The following is a 20,218-nucleotide window of genomic DNA, read 5'->3' as shown; positions in this document are numbered from 1 at the left end:
GCAGGGGGTAGCTGAGGGGTGCTAGGGGGTGGTGGCTGTGGATTTCTGGTTGTAGCAATGAGAGAATGACACAAGCTTGTGTGGTGTTTCTGGTTGCACTGTTTGCAACGTCTGCGGGAGGTGCACTGTGACACTCTATGGTGTGCCAGGCAATTAAAGCACAGACCTGCTCCCTTTACAATAGACGTGCGTTGCTGGTGGTCTGTAACAACAGTGCACTGGTTGGCTGTGTGCGAGCCCTTGCAGTAGGTGCAAACTGGTTCCCTCTTCTCTCATTGGCCTGCAGATTTAGCTGCTCCGGTGTGGAGGGATGCAGCTGTGGAGTGGAACTCTTTGTTAGAGTCATTAGAGTAATGTCCTATTTCAAGGACGCGGATTTCCTTAAGGATGCAAGTCATGACATCCCTGATGGTCCACTCACCACCACTATTGTCCCTAGCAAACTGCTTTCTAAGGTCAGCAGGAAGCTTTCCTAAGACCATGCGGGTCAGCATAGTACTGTAGGTGTCTGGAGACTTTCCCAGAGACATCAAAGCTCTCATGTGGCTTTCCAGCTTGTCATGAAAATTCTGTAGGCTAGTCAGACTATTAACAGGTTTTGGAAGGTGCATTAGGGCATTCATATGGGCATCAACCAACTTATAAGGCTGCCCAAACCTTTCTTTGAGCAAAGCCACAGAATGTTCATAGTTCAGGTCAGTGAGCGGGAGGTTATCGATTACATTGTATGCATCCCCTTGCAATTGTGCCCTTAAGTAATGGAATTTCTGGACCCCTGTTAAACCCTCATCGTTGTGGATAGCCGCCACAAAGGAATCCCAGAAAGTCTGGAATTGAAGTGGTTCCCCGCTAAATGTTGGGAGGGTAAGTTTGGGTAAGCGGCTTACAAACTGCCCCACAGACTGACCCACATTGCGTGCAACATGTGTATGCGGCAATGAGTTACTCACCACTCCAGCAGCTGCTGTGTGCCCTGTTGATGAATAGTCCTGCTCATGATCAGCATTCTCTGGTTGAGTGTTATTGTCCTCTGGCTGTAGATCAGTACTGTTGTCAGAGATAGGACGGTTCTGAGGACTTCCTGAATGGGCCTTAGTCTTCGCTAGCAACACAGGAGAAATGGTGAACTTCCGCAAACTGGCCATGCGTTCAGTTAGGTTGAAGTGGTACATCTCAGTATCCCCAACTTCGTCTTCCAGTTCTTGTTCTGTTGTTAGTGCTGCTGCGATCGTCTGGTCCAGTTCTTCCAGTTGGCGTTTCTTCGACGAGACTTGAGTGAGGACGAGTTCTATCCCTTCCCTGTCTTCGGACGAAATCGATTCCCGGGTGTCGTCGGTGTAAGTTTCAGTGATCGCCTGAGCTTTGGTGAGAAGCTTGGTCACGAAGGAGCGCCCGCCACGTCTGGAGGCACGGGCGCGCTGAAGGGTATCCATTCGAAATCCCTGGTCACAGCACCAAAATGTGATAGATAGTCTAGAGTTAGTAACGAAACGGAGGTTCGAAGCTATCCGAATGGACAATCTCGACGATAGCGGATCGATTCAACTTACACGTGTTCACTCTTCATGAAGCGCACTAATAAGCCTACAACAAACGTGATACATACACACAATGAATTACGTAATCACTACAACTACTACTAATAATAATAACATTGTCAGCTACTAGTTCTCGACACCTTGAAATTCTTGTGGGTTTCTCTCTCGGTTGTTCTATTTAGCTATCTCTCAGAATTGCACAAACCAGTCCCCTTCTCGTATCTGTGAATTTTTTTGTTCTAATTCAGAAAAAGTTGCGAACCTATCGCCAACTGTAAAACAAGACTCATCTGATTCCATCAACACGTTAAGTTCAGGATACTGTAGTTCAGGTATACTAAAGCTGTATTATATATTAAAACCGGATCACGTGAACAGAGCCGGACGAATAGCCTGGTAAAGTCGGCGTCCGGAACCGGACGAATAGCCACTACGTTGAAAAAGCCTCTCTTACTCGAGATACTCTAATAGAGCAGTCAAATCTGGAACAATTATGGAAGATCTTGACAATATAGACTTACTTACTTTCAAGAACCGTTTGCAAAATGCAGACACTAAAATTTTGTTTTTGTACATTAGTGATTTACCCAATGAGTTTTGCTAATCAATAATAATAATAATTTTTTTTTAATTGATATACTCTAATAGAGCAGTCACAGTAGTCTTTTGAGGAGCAGTGTAGCAAGTTATGTATCTATATAGAAATAAGGAAATATAGTTGGTAAGGGTATCTATGGTGAGGGGTAGCTGTTGTCAGTAGGTGATGACTTTTTTTTTTTTTTTTTGGTCTTCAACTTATAGCTAGGCTGAAGTTACAATTCCAAAAATGGAACCCCCCTTTTTAATAGTCTGTATCCGCCCCTGGACATCACCAAACTATAGGGCTGTTCTCTCTTCGCAGAGAGCAGGGAAGCAATTCTCTTATAAACAGTAGTAGCAGCACTACCCATTCCACCAAACGTGGAAAACACCAAAGGGGTGAACGAACCCATTTCTACCTCACGAACTCTTTGCTCATATCTTCTCTGCTTCTCTCCTTCAAATCGTCTATAGACGGCACAGAAGCAACAGCCAGTGTTGGGCAAGTTACTTTGTAAAAGTAACTAGTTACATATTACATATTACTTGTGTCGCCACGGACAAGACGAGCGTTGGTTCACAAATTCAACTTATTACAATCTTAACCACAATAAAACGTGTTCTTGGTACAATAATTAGAATAACATAAAAACTAGTTCAACCGGTTACACTATAACTTCACTGGTCCTCACGTGATCCTATTCGCAATAGGGATTGCGACACTCCCCACACAAATGAAGTTCTCTGATGGATTAAGCCATTCCTTCTTTTATTTATATTTTATTTATTTGTACTGAGCAGTCAGCCCTCCTGGTATGTTCAGGAAAAGAAAAAAAAACAACCTTCAATTTCTCCTTTACCTTTAAAGTTGCTTGTCGTATCGGACGTCTCATCACATTGTCGCTAGTCGTATCAGTAGTTGAACTATCAAGTTTTTCATCAACTATGTCATCCTCATTGTTATCAGACAGACTGTTCTCTCTTACATTATCATCAGACGGAGTGTCAACATAAGTTTCATTCTTGTCGCCATTGGGGAGATCTTGCTCTGTGGTGTCATTATTATCATGCTGCATATTCCTTCCTCCAGGACATTCAATTGGATAAAGTAAGCTTAAAGCTCTGTGCAAATAGCTCCTTGGTGATACCATTACCTTTGCCAACCGTACTAATTTGTCCTTTCCTTGAATCAATTTGTGGATAACACCAACCTTCCATCGTCCACGTGGCAAGTTCTCCTTGATTAAAACCACATCACCAACTTGTGGGATGTTATGAGCTTGTTTCTTAGGACCTTTCAAATACAGCTGGGCTCTTTCTCTTAGATTCAATAGGTAATCATTTTTCCATAGTTGCCAAAATTGCTTCATCTTCTGTTGTCCTCGCTTCCACACATTCAATAACTTATCAGCGTTAGATATGGTGACAGTAAGTTGGTATTCTAAATCTTTCTCCTCAGGATATTCATTGCACACTACATTGTTTGAGTTCATTGATAGGAAATCATTAGGTACCAGAACATGGCCAGAGTTAATATCATTCTCAACATATACTAAAGGTCTAGAATTTACCACTGCTTCTGCTTCTGCTTCAGTCAAGATAGTAGACAACTGAGTAAGGGTGAGACAATTTGTTCCAAGGGTTTTACAAAGTACTATTTTGGTAACTCCAACCAAACGTTCGTAAAAGCCACCCATCCAAGGGGCAAGCTCTACAATCAAGGTCCACCGAATTCTTCGACTTGTTGCATAATCTTGTACCTGACCAATAAGCATGGCTTCTTGGTGAGTCTTGTTAAGTACCTTCCTGGCTAACTTGAATTGCTTAGCATTATCTGAGATGATCTGACGAGGAGCACCACGTCTGGCAATAAATCTACGTAAGCCTAAAAGAAACTGGTCCGCTGACATGTCTTCTACTATTTCCAGATGCACAGCTCTAACCACAAGACATGTAAATAGACAAACCCATATCTTCTTCGTCACTGTTCTTGTTTCCTGGTCATGAGAATGTACGTTAACATATAATGGTCCAAAGTAAACCAAACCAGTGAACTCAAAGGGTAAGGCTTCATTAACTCTCTCCTTAGGCCAAGGAGGCATTCTAGGCATCTTGAAAGGATTGCCTTCAGAACGACGACAAACTCTATACTGGTTAAGTATCTTCTTGACCTGTGAACGACCACTTGGGATCCAATTCTCTTTCCGAGTGTGTGCCAGTGTCTGGGACACTCCCAAGTGGAGACATTTGCTGTGGTAATCCTCTATCACTAATCTCGTAAAATGTTCATCTTTGTGTAAAAATTTTGGACACTTTACACCTTCAGCCATGTCAACATTCTCATATCTTCCCCTGCACCATACAATACCATCATTATCAATGATCAGGTTTAACTTGTCTACCAAGTCATTTCGCTTCCCTTGTTTTATATCTTGTACCACTTCAGAGTAACACTTGTCTTGTATAAAGAGGTCCCACATCAACTTTGCCCTTCTCAATTCTGTGACCCTCAGGGGTCCCTCCTCAGAGGCTTGCTTCATCAACCTGTCTCTAAAACGGAGTAGCCATGCTGTCACTCTTAATAACTTGTGCAAGGTAGAAATGCTATCTTCTTTGATAACATTACCGATACCAACTATCTGCTCTTTGTTCTTCAAATGAGAATCATTCTTCAGATAAGAACCCTCCCCTGCAACTAGTTTTGCTTCATAAAACACTTTGTGAGTTCCTTCTGTCTCAATCTGTTTCTTCTCAGGTAGCTTCCACTTAGGCCACTTGTCCTTTGGCTGTATTAACCATTGAGGCCCATTCCACCATGTTGAGGAGGATAATTCTTGGGGAGTCATAACCCTGGTAGCTATATCAGCAGGGTTATCTTCTGTTGGCACAAACCTGATATCTGTTTCAGAGAGGGATTTTATCTCCTTCAAGCAATTGGTTACAAAGACCGGAAGTGGCTTGGTTGACTGCATCCATTGCAGTGCACACTGTGAATCGGTCCACAACACCTTAGGTAACACAGATAGGCCAAGTTCTGCCTCCACAAACTTGAGACCCCTCACTCCAATAAGGATCCCTAGTAATTCCAGCCTTGGGATAGTGATGTGCTCTGAAGCCAGTCGTGTTTTTGAGAAGATCAGATCAACTCTTGTTGAGGACTTTGAAATTTGATGTAGATATATCACAGTAACATATGCTTTTGAAGAAGAATCACTGAAACAAAGTAATGTATATTCAATAGGGTCATCTGAAAGTGTTATATTCCTTGTGATCATCTGCTGTGGAATACATTCCAAACTATCTAAAATCAAATTCCACTTCTGTAATTTCTCTTCATTGAAATTAGTATCCCACTCCCATTTCTCCTTCCATAATTCTTGAATAAATAGCTTAGCCATTAACACTGTGGGAGCAAAATACCCTAAGGGGTCAAATATTGATGCAGTCACTTGTAACACTTCACATTTAGTGGATGCCTTCTTCTGCTTAACATTAGAACAGACTGGCACAGCTATTGTATCATCCAAACAATTCCCAAAACTTTACACACCACTCCTGAGGCTCTGTCCCTTTCCACAACAAACTCAGAAAATTGTTTTGAATTGGAACCCCATTCTCTCAAATTCATAGAAGCCTCAGCAAACAAATCTTTTGCTTCAGCGTATAGTTTCTTGGCTTCAGACACACTCTGAACACCAGTAACCACATTATCTACGTAGGTGTCTCGCAGTAGGGTAATCGCCAAAGGATTATTGAATTGTTTCAAATGATGGGCAATAGTAGCTCCCAGTAGAAAGGGACTAGACACCACACCAAAGGAGATTCTACAAAAACGAAACACTTCTAAATCCCCCTCAATAGCTGTACTCTTAGCGTCCTTCATCCATAAAAAACAGGTCACATCTCTATCCTGCTGTTGGAGCCCTATATTCAAGAAAGCCTTCTCAAGGTCAGCTACCACTGCAATGGCATTCAAACGAAATCTGATCAACAATCCACAAAGGTCAGGTAACATCACTGGCCCTCGGTACAGGCATTCATTTAAACTCTTATTGCTCTGTCTGGTCTTTGCTGAAGCATCATATACCACCCGTACTTTAGTGGTACTCTTTGTGGGGGTTATTACTGCATGGTGTGGTATGTAGTGTTTAACCTCACCTTGTTCAGCCTCACTTGTCACCTTCTCAATTATGCCTCGTTCTACTTGCTCTTGGATAACTTTAGAATACATTTCTAGTAGATGTAGATTCTTCTTCAATTTGTTAAGAGTGGATTTCAAACGACCAACTGCCAGCTGATAGTTATCTGGTAATAACTGAGGGGACTCCTTCCACGGCCACGACACAAGGTATCTATCATTGTCAAACTTCACTGTAGTATAAAACATTTCTAAAGCCCGATCATCATCAGAGGTTAACGGTGAGTCCACAATTCCAATCGACTCCAGATTCCAAAAACTGTTCAAATTAGGTTTGTCAACAATAGATGAATCAGCATTGCTAAGCATATGTGTTGAAATATTCAAACAAGAAGGGGCTGCTGTCCCCACAGTGCTCACAAACAAACTTGGTATCTCAGTAGCATCATCAACTGAAGGGTATTGGCCTCCCAAATCCACCCAAGTTTTGACTGAAACAAAAACAAACCATTTCCCAGCTCCATTTTTCTCGGAAGAAGCAATTTAAAATAATAATAGTTCCCAATCAACATCTCAATCGAACCATGTACAGATTCACTAGGAAGAGTATCCGCCAGTTTGGGCTCCCAACCTTCATTCTTAAGAAAGATAAGATCTTCTGGGTTCAACGGAACACGACTGATTTTCCCTGTGATATGTGGCACAACGCTGACCTCAATAGACATCAAGCTTCCATCCTTAAGTGTGAGTTGCAATGAAGTAGGTCTATACTTGATTTGTTTGGGCTTACCGATCCAAATGTCGCTACTGTCAGTCTCTCTGGTGGTTTTAGTGTCAGCTTCAGATTCTTTGCTAACTTCTCTGTGATGTAAGTTCTTTGACTACCAGAGTCTAATAACATAAGTTGGTTGATTACTCTGGCTATTCAATATTGCAGCTGTGGCTGTTTGCATCAACACTTGGTTGCCCCAAGCTACAGTGGCTCCTTCAGTTTTAGTTTCTGCTGAGTCATCCTGTGCACTAATAGTCTGTAGTCCAGATTCATGTAGTTTACCCTCATTAACCATGAATAGCTTTGAGCATAAACTTCTGTGGTGGTTGGTCTTGCCACAATGAAAACAACTTCTCTGTTTTTGGCACTCTTTAGCCACATGGCCTCTTTGCAAACACTTAAAACACAACCCCTTCAATTTTTCCATTCTGGTCTGTTGGGTGGAGTACTTGCAACACTCATCTGACCAATGGTTCTGGCTGCAAAAAACACACTTCAAAACATTCTGAGATTCCCGGCTATTGCTCGGGTTGTTACTACTTCCTACTAATAGCTCTCCAGTGGTAGCCTTGGGATTATGGAACTCTCTATGTTGATATGCTGGTTTATGAAACAACTTGGTTGGAGGGGATTGGGAGGGAGGGTCTATTTCTCCACCTGCCATCTCCATTGCAGTGATGTGCTTGTCCAATAGTTCACGTAACTTGGCTACCGTCAATGCCTTCTCACCCTTCATTATATACAGCTGGTATAACACTCTTTGTGGTAACTTCTCTGTGATCAAGGCTACAAAGTGTCTGTGCTCAATGTTCTCACCCAGTGCTTCCAGACTACGTAAGTGGCACTCAATGGTGTCATAACACTGTTGTAGCTTGCTAAGCTGATTTATTGCTGCAGGAAGATGAGAGATTACGGTAGTGGGCTTCAATTATAAGCTGTGTGTTCCCAAACCGTTTCTGCAGGACATCAATCACGACCTTATAGTTGGTATTTGACAGCTGGTATCCCAAGATGGCATCCAAGGCTTCACCACTTAGTTTGGACTTAAGGTAATTCATCTTATCAATTGGAGAGTACTTTCCATTGTGAATTGTGGCCTCAAATGCATCCCAAAATTCTTGCCATCTTAATATGTCCCCATTAAAGGTAGGTATCTCAAGTTTAGGTGGTTTGATAGGTGTTTCCATAGCAGGGCGTGACCATATATCAGACAGGATAGGTGTTGAGTGAGTAAACTGTAATCGATCTACTTGTTCTTGCACTTGTGTAACTCTTTATACCAAATCTAGGCTCATGTGAGTTCTCAAGATCCCTGCATTACTTCTCTATTTCCATTACTTTCAATTGGGAGATCTTATCAATAGTGTCATCAATCAGTTCACTCTCTTCATCCAATGTGGTCTGAAACTGTTCGGCTGCTTCAAGCTCTTCCGCTTGTTCTAGGGCTTCTACTAGTTTATCGTTTGCGGTTTCTAACTTCGCAAGCTTCGTTTCTAAACTTAGTAACACTTTACCAGTTGACAAACTGAGTTTTCATTTCTTGCGGGTTGTCACTCCATTCTGCTTGTAACAGTGTATCTGCTTCAGATTTTCCTCTAACCAATGCCTTCTTTTCTCTGGTGCGAGAACTTTCTAACGTTGTAATCGTCGGCATCTCGTGACCTACTAAAATGCACGCAAAAACAAATCAAGACTCACGGTGATGAGTCGCGCGGCCAGTAAAGCAGAAACGCGCGTCGCAAACAATAAATGACGCGGCCACTACGTGAGGATTTTACAAGAACGAACGTTGTCAAATTCGGCCTTCCTGTAATCCACCCGTCACTTACGCTATCCCTCTAAAACTCTGGAGTTGAACTCATCGTGTCACTAGTAACTACCACACAAGCAGTGAAGCAAATCCATGCCGACTGTTTCGTGATCGAGGTTGCCGACATCAAAGGTGAAGTTTAATTTTTTTTTTTTTTTTGTATTATTTTTTTATCGCATGCGGTTAGACGCAACCGCAGGTGTATGCCTTGTGCATTCCGAACATTCATCGCCCTGTTATCGCTTCAGTATTCACTCAATCACCTCAAGATTCACATCATCGATTTCACCATACATGATTACCCTACAGTCGTGATTTCAGCACCAAACGAAGTTTCAGTCGTCCTCAGTCGACCTAGAGGCCAAATACAAATCCCAGATTGTTGTTTTCCGCAATGCTCGCTTGGCATGTAGGGCAATGTGTCTTTAAACTGTTCTGAAAGTTTCGTTCAGATTGAAACATTTGTTTTCGAGAATGGCTAGTTTGAAATTTGAATTTAGTCGCCCCCACGTCATTTGCTCTCTAAGAATTTTACTCGGAATTTAAAGAATGACGCAGAGCACAACTGCGGTCACTGGGTATTGATGAACTAGCGCTCTATGTAGTTAATCAGTACATATTTATTCTAAATGACTATGTAACTGATTACAAAACACGTCTTATCAAACTTAACATACTACCACTGATGTACACCTATGATCTTTATGACATACTTTTCTTCGTAAAATCAATCCAGCATCCATCTAATCATTTCAATATCAGTAACTATGTCAACTTTTGCCGCAATCCTACCAGATCCTCCACCAGTAACAAGCTTCAACACAATTTTACATCATCCAACAAACAAAGTAACTTCTACTTTAACAGATTACCAAGAACCTACAACAGTCTACCAGTACTTGACTTAAATCAACCTTTTTCCACCATTAAATCACAGTTACTCAAGATCTTTTGGCAGCATTTTACAAACAATTTTAACTCTGACAATCATCACAGTATGCACTTTGTTTGCCCTTGTAGTACCTGCTCCAAGTCTCCTCGTCCACCAAACTTCAGCAGTAATTTTTTTTTTTTCTTCTCGCTCTCTCTTAAAATAAGTACTTAGCTATATAAGTAAGTTTATTATTAAATACACATGTAAGTTTTAAAATTATAGGATAGTTCAACTATATACCAAATGTAAATGTATGTAATAACCTTAGCCAGCTAACTTAATTTCATTGTAATTTTATACATTCAATTGTAAATGTAAGTTGTACGTATACTTTTTCTGGCTGTGGGCACCAGTTGCCCACAGACCATTAATGCAGGCCTTGCCTGCATTAAAAAGCAGTTAAAATAAAATAAATAAATATAGCCACCAAGAAGTGTGCTGCCATAGATTATAGTCCATAGATATAATCTATGGTGCTGCATACCATCCTTCGTTTTGAAATTAGTCGCCCCCACATAATTTGTCCTCTAAGGGCGCGGCTTAAAGAATGACACAAGAGTACAACTGCGGTTACCAGTTGTTGACACAAGCTGTGAGTAATTAGCACATGTAGCTAGCTTAAAAGGAAGTGTGCAAAATCGCCTAATACAATTGTCACCATGCATTATTGCATTTTATAACACCCCCACACAAAATTACACATGTAATTACAACATACAGAGGAGACACATGAATACCAAACACTTTTCACAACAATAATGTAAGAATTGTACAATAATGACTGTAATATAACTGCTATGCAAATGTTTTCCAGTGGCCCACCATGGTAGCAAGTCTCACATGACGGCATGTATATTCATCCAAACACAATGGGAGTAACGAGTAAGTATGATGACAACAAGTTGGTATGACTCCATTTGTAGAATCCAGATGAGTGGGTGTGGCTCCAGTATGTCTAAAACAGTTAACAAACATTCCTGTTATAAATACGTGCTAGAGTTGCAATATAATAGTATAGTATTTAAATGCAATAATACATAGTCTCCATTGCATCACTATCAAACGACACTAAGTGGAGGATATTGTTGCATCTCTAGTATGTACACTCTATCAGTACAACCTATCTTAATGGCCACTAGTATAGAAAGACAACCACTCTTCAAAAGCCAATTCCAATTGAGAATTTATACACTGTTACCTGCTGAATGAGTGAAGGTGGCAATAAACAAGTTCAACCGTAATTTATACACGTGATCTGATCCTGTATATTTTGTCAGTGGATGAGATCCACTTGGCGAGGACAAAATGTGACTCAAGTGCCCTGGATGATCCATACTCAACCAACTTATGACCCAGTGGCACAATGGAACTGACTATTTATAGAGAATACAATTATATTTATTTCTAAGATGTGTAGATGTGTGGACACATTACAACACATTACATGTACATACAAGACATGCTACGTACTGTTTTAGCATTTCAAGTCACCACATTATACAAGTACCAGTCAATAATGCTTCATAGTGCCCATCAGTAAACCTGAAGAAAAATTACGAAAAATAAAAATTCACATAAGTACAATGAAACCTCATTAATATGGCAGGCTGTGGGACCAAAACAACTGGCCTGAATAACAAGGTGGCCTTATTAATGAGGTCATAAGTAATGCTTAACTATATTTGGGACCTACTAGAGGTGGCCAATATAATGAGGTGGTCTTATTAAAGAGGTGGCCACTAAGTGAGGTTTCACTGTACATATAGTTCACAATATTGTGAACAATAGTAATGGTTAACAATATACACTGAAACCTGCAGGTCACTTCTTGTGGAAGATTGCTCTCTACACAAAATGACACATTCAGAGATTGTATTTAGATGGATGATACAGTAACGCATTGTGACTTCAATACTCATGATGTGTCACTGCTAGGCAGCAACCATATACACGGCACTGCCACATTGCACTTGCTCGCACACACAATTTTGCTAAAGATTTTACAAATTGATAATTAAGGGGTGTGACAACTAGCTGTTTCGCTCGCAAGACTGTGTGGCAGCTGTTTCCCTTCTGTACAAGTGGCCACCAAGACAGGTCCACTGTGGATGAAAGCCAGGCGTTAGATATTTGGTATTTCATGTGTTGAAGACATTCCAGGGCTTCTGGTAGTCTCAAATCTCACCACAGTTTAACTCAGGCAGTGTTGTGGTCACCATTAAACTACTGGAATGCTGTGTTATGTTCATCTTATGCTTGGCTACTATATTGTAGAACTGAAATGGATACTCTGAAAAATATATCCTATGGATAATGACTTCATCACTTTCTTCATCAGGAGCTTATAAGGACCAATAGTGAAACTTTTTGCACTTGGGGCGGACAGTCAACTGCCTATGTCTGAAGCAGTGCTTTTGGTGCTCTAACAGATTGGCTGCCCCCTTGCTGCCAGCACTCACTGTCTCATACGCTGTCATACACTAAATCCATCTCTATAGCCAGTTAGAACAGCATGCTTCTTACCTTTTTTAAGGCCGCATAATGCAGCCACCTCTTTAAAAGGCAAGGTTAGAAAATTTTGTCCGTACGGCCTGAATAATGACCAGTTTTCACTGTACTATTAGTGATTAGTGATCATGGGGGATTATTTATTAAGATACTAAGATATACAAACGCTACAACCTCTAAATATAGCAGTAAATTTTTTACCCTGGTCCAATGTCTCGTAATAATCGTGACTTCGTGAGAGACTCTACTGTGACAAATACATGTTTATCATGATATGTGCTAATCGCCTTTTTACAATTAAGTTTTACAACACAAATACATGTATAGTCAGGGGCGTAGGCAGGATTTCCAAAAGGGGGGTTCTGCCCTAAGTATAGAATCTCCACAGCCATGTGCTACAACTTACTAGAATCTGGCCTTCTAGATTCTGCATGGATTCTTTTCGAAAAAAACTTTAGAATGCCACCTGAGGTAGCACTTTTACGCTTCATTTATTTCGTAGGTGTGCACATGTAAACACGTGTACACGTGTAAACATGTGTATTCTTATAAATTCATTCGCAATAGCGAGTAGAGGTACTTGAATTCCTCTGCCTGAAGACCTGTAGCTACCCATTTCAGTGGATTTGTGTAAGTTAATTCAGTTCTAGTTAACCAGTATCACGATTTAAAAAACTTAACTCTGAAAAAGGGGTTCGTCCGAACCCTTTGAACCCCCCCTGGCTACGCCCCTGATAGTTAAACTCACCAATTGCGACTAAATCCCTTCAACACGAAAAGACAAGTAATGAGACAACCTTGGAGACAACAGCCACATAAGCCTATTCTGGTGCGTTTATTTAGTAGTAATATAAATTTTAAAGGCGTTTATTTACAACAGGAAATAATTACGCGCCCCTCTATTGTCTCTGTACATACTTGCCTTTTCTTTACTATTCTCATTTCATTTCACAAGATCTCTTGGCAGGGGCGTAGCTTCTTCACTTGAATTAGTCAATGCTTGAAGTAGATCGAGATACTCTAATAGAACAGTCACATTTCTACAAGTGCCATATTTTTATATTGTAAAGTTTGTAAGTAGCTAGTAATTTAAACTATACAATCCGATGCTAAGCAGAAGTTGTAACTATGCTAAATATTGATTGCTGTGTTACAGCTGTTTTGTGACTGCTCTAATAGAGTATCTTGATCGTTTCAATGCAGTACAAGATGAAAGGCAAAGTGTTGTTAAGGGTTTACTAGTTAAAATGGGTGTTAGTTGACTGGAGTTGCATGCCACTAACAGGGCCGTCCAGAGAAATTAGAGGGCCCAGGGAAAAGAGTTAAAGAGGGGCCCAGGGGCAAGGAAGGGTCTAGATCCTGACTGCTCTATTAGAGTATATCGATCTTTCTTTAAACAGGTATTCAAGTGGCCCCTTTCGGGCTGTGGTAGGGGGCAAAATACCCCAGTTACCTCCAATGTGGGCGGCCCTGGCCACTAAAATTACAGTTATATTTTAATATTCTGTCACTGTAATCTGGGGTTTCTGTCAAAACCATGGAAACTCACCTACTGTTATCAACAGTGCATTGCTTATTCTAACAAAAAGTATTGAAATCCCATCCAAAAACAGCTTATAGCTGTAAAAAAAGTGCGCATCCAAGTAAAGCAGAGTTAACTGCAACAAAAAGTAATGATATCATAATGCGGCCATGTGCGAAGTGTGCAAGTTGTAAAATTCATATTTAGCTAATCAGGTAATACAATGTTATTGTTAAAGTGTTAATGAGAACTATGTACTGCTAGTTTATAAGTGTGTGAGCATCTTCATAAATGCCACACAAATTTAATTCTCAATAAAGCAATGTGTATAGATTCTTTGATAGCAATAAATAGTTTGAGTTTGGCCACCTTTCCTTTGTTCATAGCATTGCTGTATACAGGAAAGACGGCCAAACTCAAACTATTTATTACTATCAGAGAATCTATACACATTGCTTTATTGAGAATTAAATTTATGTGGCATTTATGAAGATGCTCACACACTTAAAAACTAGCAGCATCACATAGTTCTCATTAACACTTTAACAATAACATTGTATTATCTGATTAGCTAATATGAATTTTACAACTTGCACACCTCGTACATGGCCGCATTATGATATCATTACTTTTTGTCGCATTTAACTCTGCTTTACTTGGACGCGCACTTTTTTACAGCTATAAGCTGTTTTTGGATGGGATTTCAATACTTTTTGTTAGAATAAGCAATGCACTGTTGATAACAGTAGGTGAGTTTCCATGGTTTTGACAGAAACCCCAGATACAGTGACAGAATATTAAAATATAACTGTAATTTTAGTGGCCAGGGCCGCCCACATGGGGGAGGGGCATTTTCCCCCTGCCCAAGCCCAAAAGGGGCCCCTTGATTCATAGGCGGCGGAAAGGGGGGGGGGGGGGAGGGGGCTAGGGAGCTAAGGCCCCCTCTCGGTCTGCTGAGGGGGGCTTAGCCCCCCCCCCCCCCCCCCCCCTCAGTATGATATCACACCGAATTATCTTCCTTGGAGTGGGGCTGAAAATCGTGATAAAGATCGAGATACTCTTATAGAGCAGTCACTCTAATAAAGTAGCCAGTGTGTAGCGAGCTATGTAAGGATTTTTATGTAGTTTATCACCTAGAAATGGTAGCTGGTGAGGAGGAAAGTTCTTGACAGTTGGTTGTGACTTTTTTTTTTGGTCTCACCTTACCAAACTAGAAATAAGTCTGGGTCAGCTCAGCGGAGCCCCCCTAATATCAACTACTTCCTCCGCCGCTGCCTTGATTGCCTGTTTAAAAAAAGATCGATATACTCTAATAGAGCAGTCAGGATCTAGATCCTTCCTTGCCCCTGGGCCCCTCTTTAACTCTTTTCCCTGGGCCCCCTAATTTCTCTTGTCGGCCCTATTAGTGGCATGCAACTGCAGTCAACTAACACCCATTTTAACTAGTAAACCCTTTGCCTTTCATCTTGTACTGCATTAAAACGATCAAAATACTCTATTAGAGTAGCGATTTCCAACCAACCAATTTTTCACACATATTTTCACACCTTCAATAAACGTTTCACAAGCTACCGTTCCAGTTAATAGTAGTCAGTGCTTCGTACTTCGTAATGCACTTTATTGGATTAAAATCCATGCAGTGTTTATTGAAATACGTCAAATCAAAGCTTAAGAAATAAAAATCCCCATAGGAATCCCATACAAATAATTTCGTTCGTATTTCTAATTAGAAGAATACGGCACCGGAGATAGCCAAAGTTTCGGAGTGTTTCCGCATAAATCTGTGGCAGATGAGGATGAAGGAGGTGTTCCTGGACAAACCGTATATGCTGATTTTGATTTTGCCATGTGTTTTTTGATTGGAGGACGACTGACGTTGGATTACGACGAAAATATGGCCCTTTTAAAGGTAAATCTCCATCGGCACTGTTCAGAATTCAGCATTACAATCACCCTGGGCTTCAAGGCATCCCTCCGCATCGATGCAAATATAGTTTAAAGGTGAGCAGTTTGTTGTCTTGCGCGGAATTGCAATATAAGGTTCAAGGTTGAGCATAATCTTTTCAAAAGTGGAGACTGGCATGTGCTACCAACCTTACATGCTATACGATAAATTATGGCTTCACACTAACCTGATGTTATATTCTGGTGTATTTACTGCTGTTTGATCCATTTTATAGCAGCTTCAGTGATTGTAATTTTGGTCAGAAACTATGTATAATTTCTCTCTGTAGTATAGTGATGTTATTGTGTTATATATTCCTTAGTGCTTACAATGTGACAAATAAAGCTGAACAGTGTCCAAACAAATCTATTTTAATAATAATATTGGTCTTACATTTTGTTATCCGATTGTCATGTTTCCGAATTATTTGTTAATTGTGACTTGTGATGCCATTACTTACCATGTTACTGATTTTTCTAGTTAGTTATCCTTGAAAATGCATTGAGTACCTGTGTATACTTAGTATTATGCAATACACACAGATTTATTTGCGAATCACTTGCTTTTTTTTATATTCATGTAATATTCTGAGTGGTCAGTCTACAAAGAAGTGGTCACTCTTGAGAGATTTTACCTAGCTCATATGCTGTTCTCCATGAAATAGTTATGTGGTGAAAATTTCATGTCATTATTAGTTTCCTATCTAGATTTATGACACTTCGAATATTGTGTTTGGTGCCATGCAATATAATTATGTAAAAAGCATTGAAAATACCGTACACAAAAATCATCACACTGTCAACTTCTTTTGCTTATATTTTTTGATAGGAACCACCAAATTGGGGTGGAGTTTGCACTAAAATGACCCTAAAAAATTACACAATATTTTTCATACCAATGAATGCATGGAATGTTAATTATTTAATTTAGTTGGAAATCTCTAATTAGAGCAGTCACAAAATAGCTGTAACACTGCAGTCAATATTTAGCATAGTTACAACTTCTGCTTAGCATTGGATTGTATAGTTTAAATTACTAGCTTCTTACACACTTTACAATATAAAAATATGGCACTTGTAGAAATGTGACTGTTCTATTAGAGTATCTCGATCTACTTCAAGCATTGACTAATTCAAGTGAAGAAGCTACGCCCCTGCCAAGAGATCTTGTGAAATGAAATGAGAATAGTAAAGAAAAGGCAAGTATGTACAGAGACAATAGAGGGGCGCGTAATTATTTCCTGTTGTAAATAAACGCCTTTAAAATTTATATTACTACTAAATAAGCGCACCAGAATAGGCTTGTGAGGCTGTTGTCTCCAAGGTTGTCTCATTACTTGTCTTTTCGTGTTGAAGGGATTTAGTCACAATTGGTGAGTTTAATTATACATGTATTTGTGTTGTAAAACTTAATTGTAAAAAGTCGATTAGCACATGATAAACATGTATTTGTCACAGTAGAGTCTCTCACGATTATTAGACATTGGACCAGGGTAAAAAAAATTTACTGCTATAGTTAGAAGTTGTAGCGTTTGTATATCTTAGTATCTTAATAAATAATCCTCCATGATCACTAATCAGTATTAGAGAATGGTATGCAGCGTTTCGTTTGATGTGTGGAGGTCTCTTATTTGCGAAGAAACCGGGTATCAGGTGTCTTACTGGTAAGACACCCGACAGTTGTTTACAACCACAATGTGGCCTACAGTAATGCAATTAGCCTTTTGTGGACAATTAGTATTTCGCACATCAGTAAACACCAAGCGATTGCGAGAAGATTATTACAAAGAAATTACACTCAGGTATGCTGTTATCGTGGGTAGCTCAGTGGATTTATAGACCATCGTGGTACAAGGCATTAATTCAGTTTGTTGCCTTCGCCATAGTAAAGCACGCTCTGTAGACCAAGACAGCCATGTTGGCACTGGCTATTCCCATTTGCTGCCATTCACACGTATCCATAATGCTTCAAACATACTTTTTATCGACTTTACAAACCTTCAGTTATTCGCGCTTCATGGCTTGCGCAACCTCACATCTTTTGCTCGGTGAAATACCCTAGATGTTTACAATGGGAACTCTCTATACTAACTCACTGCTTCTACGCCATTGTCTAAAACACTTAGACACTCACAATAGGCATCTTCAAGGATTTAAAAACCATCGGTGACATCAATAATTACGTCGGCTGCGCCTCGGTAATTATTAATGTCACCTCAGGTTTTTAAATCCTCGAAGACACCTATTGCGAGTGTCTAACTATTACATAGTACAGTGAAAGCTGGTCATTATTCAGGTCGTAGGGACAAAAATTTTCTGACCTAGCTTTTTAAAGAAGTGGCTGCATTTTGCACCTTAAAAAAGGTAAGAAGCATACTGTTCTAACTGGCTATAGAGATGGATTTAGTGTGTGACAACGTATGAGACAGTAAGTGCTGGCAGCAAGGGGGCAGCCAATCTGTTAGAGCACCAAAGGCACTGCTTCAGACTTAGGCAGTTGGCTGTCAGCCCAAAGTGTAAAAAGTTTCACTATTGGTCCTTATAAGCTCCTGATGAAGAAAGTGATGAAGTCATTATCCATAGGATATATTTTTCACATAACACAGCATTCCAATGGTTTAGTGGTGACCACAACACTGCCTGAGGTAAACTGTGGTGAGATTTGAGACTACCGGAAGCCCTAGAATGCCTTCAACACATGAAATACCAAATATCTAATGCCTGGCTTTCATCCACAGTGGACCTGTCTTGGTGGCCACTTGTACAGAAGGGAAACAGCTGCCACACAGTCTTTCGAGTGAGCAGCTAGCTTCCACACCCCTCAATTATCAATTTGTAAAATCTTGAGCAAAATTGTGTGTACAAGCAAGTGCGATGTTGTGCATTGGCAGTGCCGTGTATATGGTTGCTGCCTAGCAGTGACACATCATGAGTATTGAAGTCACAATGTGTTACTGTATCATCCATCTCTGAATGTGTCATTTTGTGTAGAGAGCATTCTTCCACAAGTGACCTGCAGGTTTCAGTGTATATTGTTAACCATTAATATTGTTCACCATTGTGAACTGTGTGTACAGTGAAACCTCACTTAGTGGCCACCTCTTTAATAAGACCACCTCATTATATTGGCCACCTCTAGTAGATCCCAAATATAGCTAAGCAGTACTTTATGACCTCATTCATAAGGCCACCTTGTTATTCAGGCCAAATTTTTGGTTCCACAGCTGGCCATATTAATGAGGTTTCATTGTACTTATGTGAATTTTTATTTTTCGTAACTTTTCTTCAGGTTTACAGATGGGCACTATGAAGCATTGTTGACTGGTACGTGTATAATGTGGTGACTTGAAATGCTAAAACAGTACGTAGCATGTCTTGTATGTACATGTAATGTGTTGTAATGTGTCCACACATCCACACATCTTAGAAATAAATATAAACGTATCCTCTATACTCAGTTCCATTGTGCCACTGGGTCATAAGTGGGTTGAGTATGGATCATCCAGGACATTTGGGTCACATTTTGTCCTGGCCAAGTGGATCTCATCCACTGACAGTATATACAGATCAGATCATGTGTATAAATTATGGTGGAACTTGTTTTTTACCACCTTCACTCAATAAGCAGGTAACAGTGTAAATTCTCAATTGGAATTGGCTTTTCAAGAGAGGTTGTCTTTCTATACTGGTGGCTATTAAGACAGGTTGTACTGATAGAGTGTACATACTAGAGATGCAACAATATCCTCCACTTAGTGTTGTTTGATAGTGATGCAATGGAGACTATTGTATTGCAACTCTAGCACGTATTTATAACAGGAATGTTTGTTAACTGTTTAGACATACTGGAGCCACACCCACTCATCTGGATTCTACAAATGGAGTCATACCAACTTGTTATCATACTTACGTGTAACTCCCATTGTGCTTGGATCGGATGAATATACATGCCGTCATGTGAGACTTGCTACCATGGTAGGCCACTGGAAAACATTTCATAGCTGTTATATCACAGTCATTATTGTACAATTCTTACATTATTGTTGTGAAAAGTGTTTGGCATTCATGTGTCCTCTGTATGTTGTAATTACATGTATAATTTTTGTGTGGGGGTGCTATAAAATTTAATAATGCATGGTGACAATTGGCTAGCTACATGTGCTAATTACTCGCAGCTTGTGTCAAAACCGCAGTTGTATTGTGTCATTCTTTAAGCCGCGCCCTTAGAGGGACAAATTACGTCACGGTGGGGGCGACTAAATTTGTTAAAAACGAAGGATGGTATGCAGCACCATAGATTATATCTGTGGACTATAATCTATGGCAGCACACTTCTTTGTGGCTTTATGCACTGATTAACTACATAGAGCGCCAGTTCATCAATACCCAGTGACCGCAGTTGTGCTCTGCGTCATTCTTTAAATTCCGAGTAAAATTCTTAGAGAGCGAATTACGTGGGGGCGACTAAATTCA

At 40.2% G+C, this 20,218-nt stretch overlaps 1 protein-coding gene and 2 long non-coding RNA genes across 3 annotated transcripts; 1 reads left to right on the top strand and 2 right to left on the bottom strand.

Moving 5' to 3' along the window:
- Window positions 1-272: 272 nt before the first annotated feature.
- On the bottom strand, window positions 273-8,681 carry LOC136253742 (uncharacterized). Its single transcript, XM_066046400.1, has 9 exons — window positions 8,582-8,681; window positions 8,349-8,520; window positions 7,979-8,299; window positions 7,172-7,857; window positions 7,046-7,116; window positions 6,846-6,992; window positions 5,668-6,783; window positions 2,960-5,599; window positions 273-1,442 (listed from the first exon to the last, which is right to left on the bottom strand). Exons 1-9 carry the CDS (start codon window positions 8,679-8,681, stop codon window positions 273-275), a joined length of 6,423 nt encoding a protein of 2,140 aa, XP_065902472.1.
- A 1,518-nt stretch (window positions 8,682-10,199) lies between these two features.
- Window positions 10,200-13,123, bottom strand: LOC136254669 (uncharacterized). The gene is made up of 3 exons (XR_010700658.1): window positions 13,028-13,123; window positions 11,279-11,313; window positions 10,200-10,726 (listed from the first exon to the last, which is right to left on the bottom strand). It is a non-coding gene; the product is annotated as an uncharacterized lncRNA (long non-coding RNA).
- A 3,907-nt stretch (window positions 13,124-17,030) lies between these two features.
- LOC136254663 (uncharacterized) lies at window positions 17,031-19,888 on the top strand. Its single transcript, XR_010700650.1, has 3 exons — window positions 17,031-17,118; window positions 19,035-19,106; window positions 19,586-19,888. It is a non-coding gene; the product is annotated as an uncharacterized lncRNA (long non-coding RNA).
- The last annotated feature ends 330 nt before the right edge of the window (window positions 19,889-20,218 follow it).

The sequence above is a fragment of the Dysidea avara genome, chromosome 4 (genome assembly GCF_963678975.1).
Source record: "Dysidea avara chromosome 4, odDysAvar1.4, whole genome shotgun sequence".
Taxonomy (NCBI): domain Eukaryota; kingdom Metazoa; phylum Porifera; class Demospongiae; order Dictyoceratida; family Dysideidae; genus Dysidea; species Dysidea avara.
This window is presented reverse-complemented; position numbering and strand designations above follow the sequence as displayed.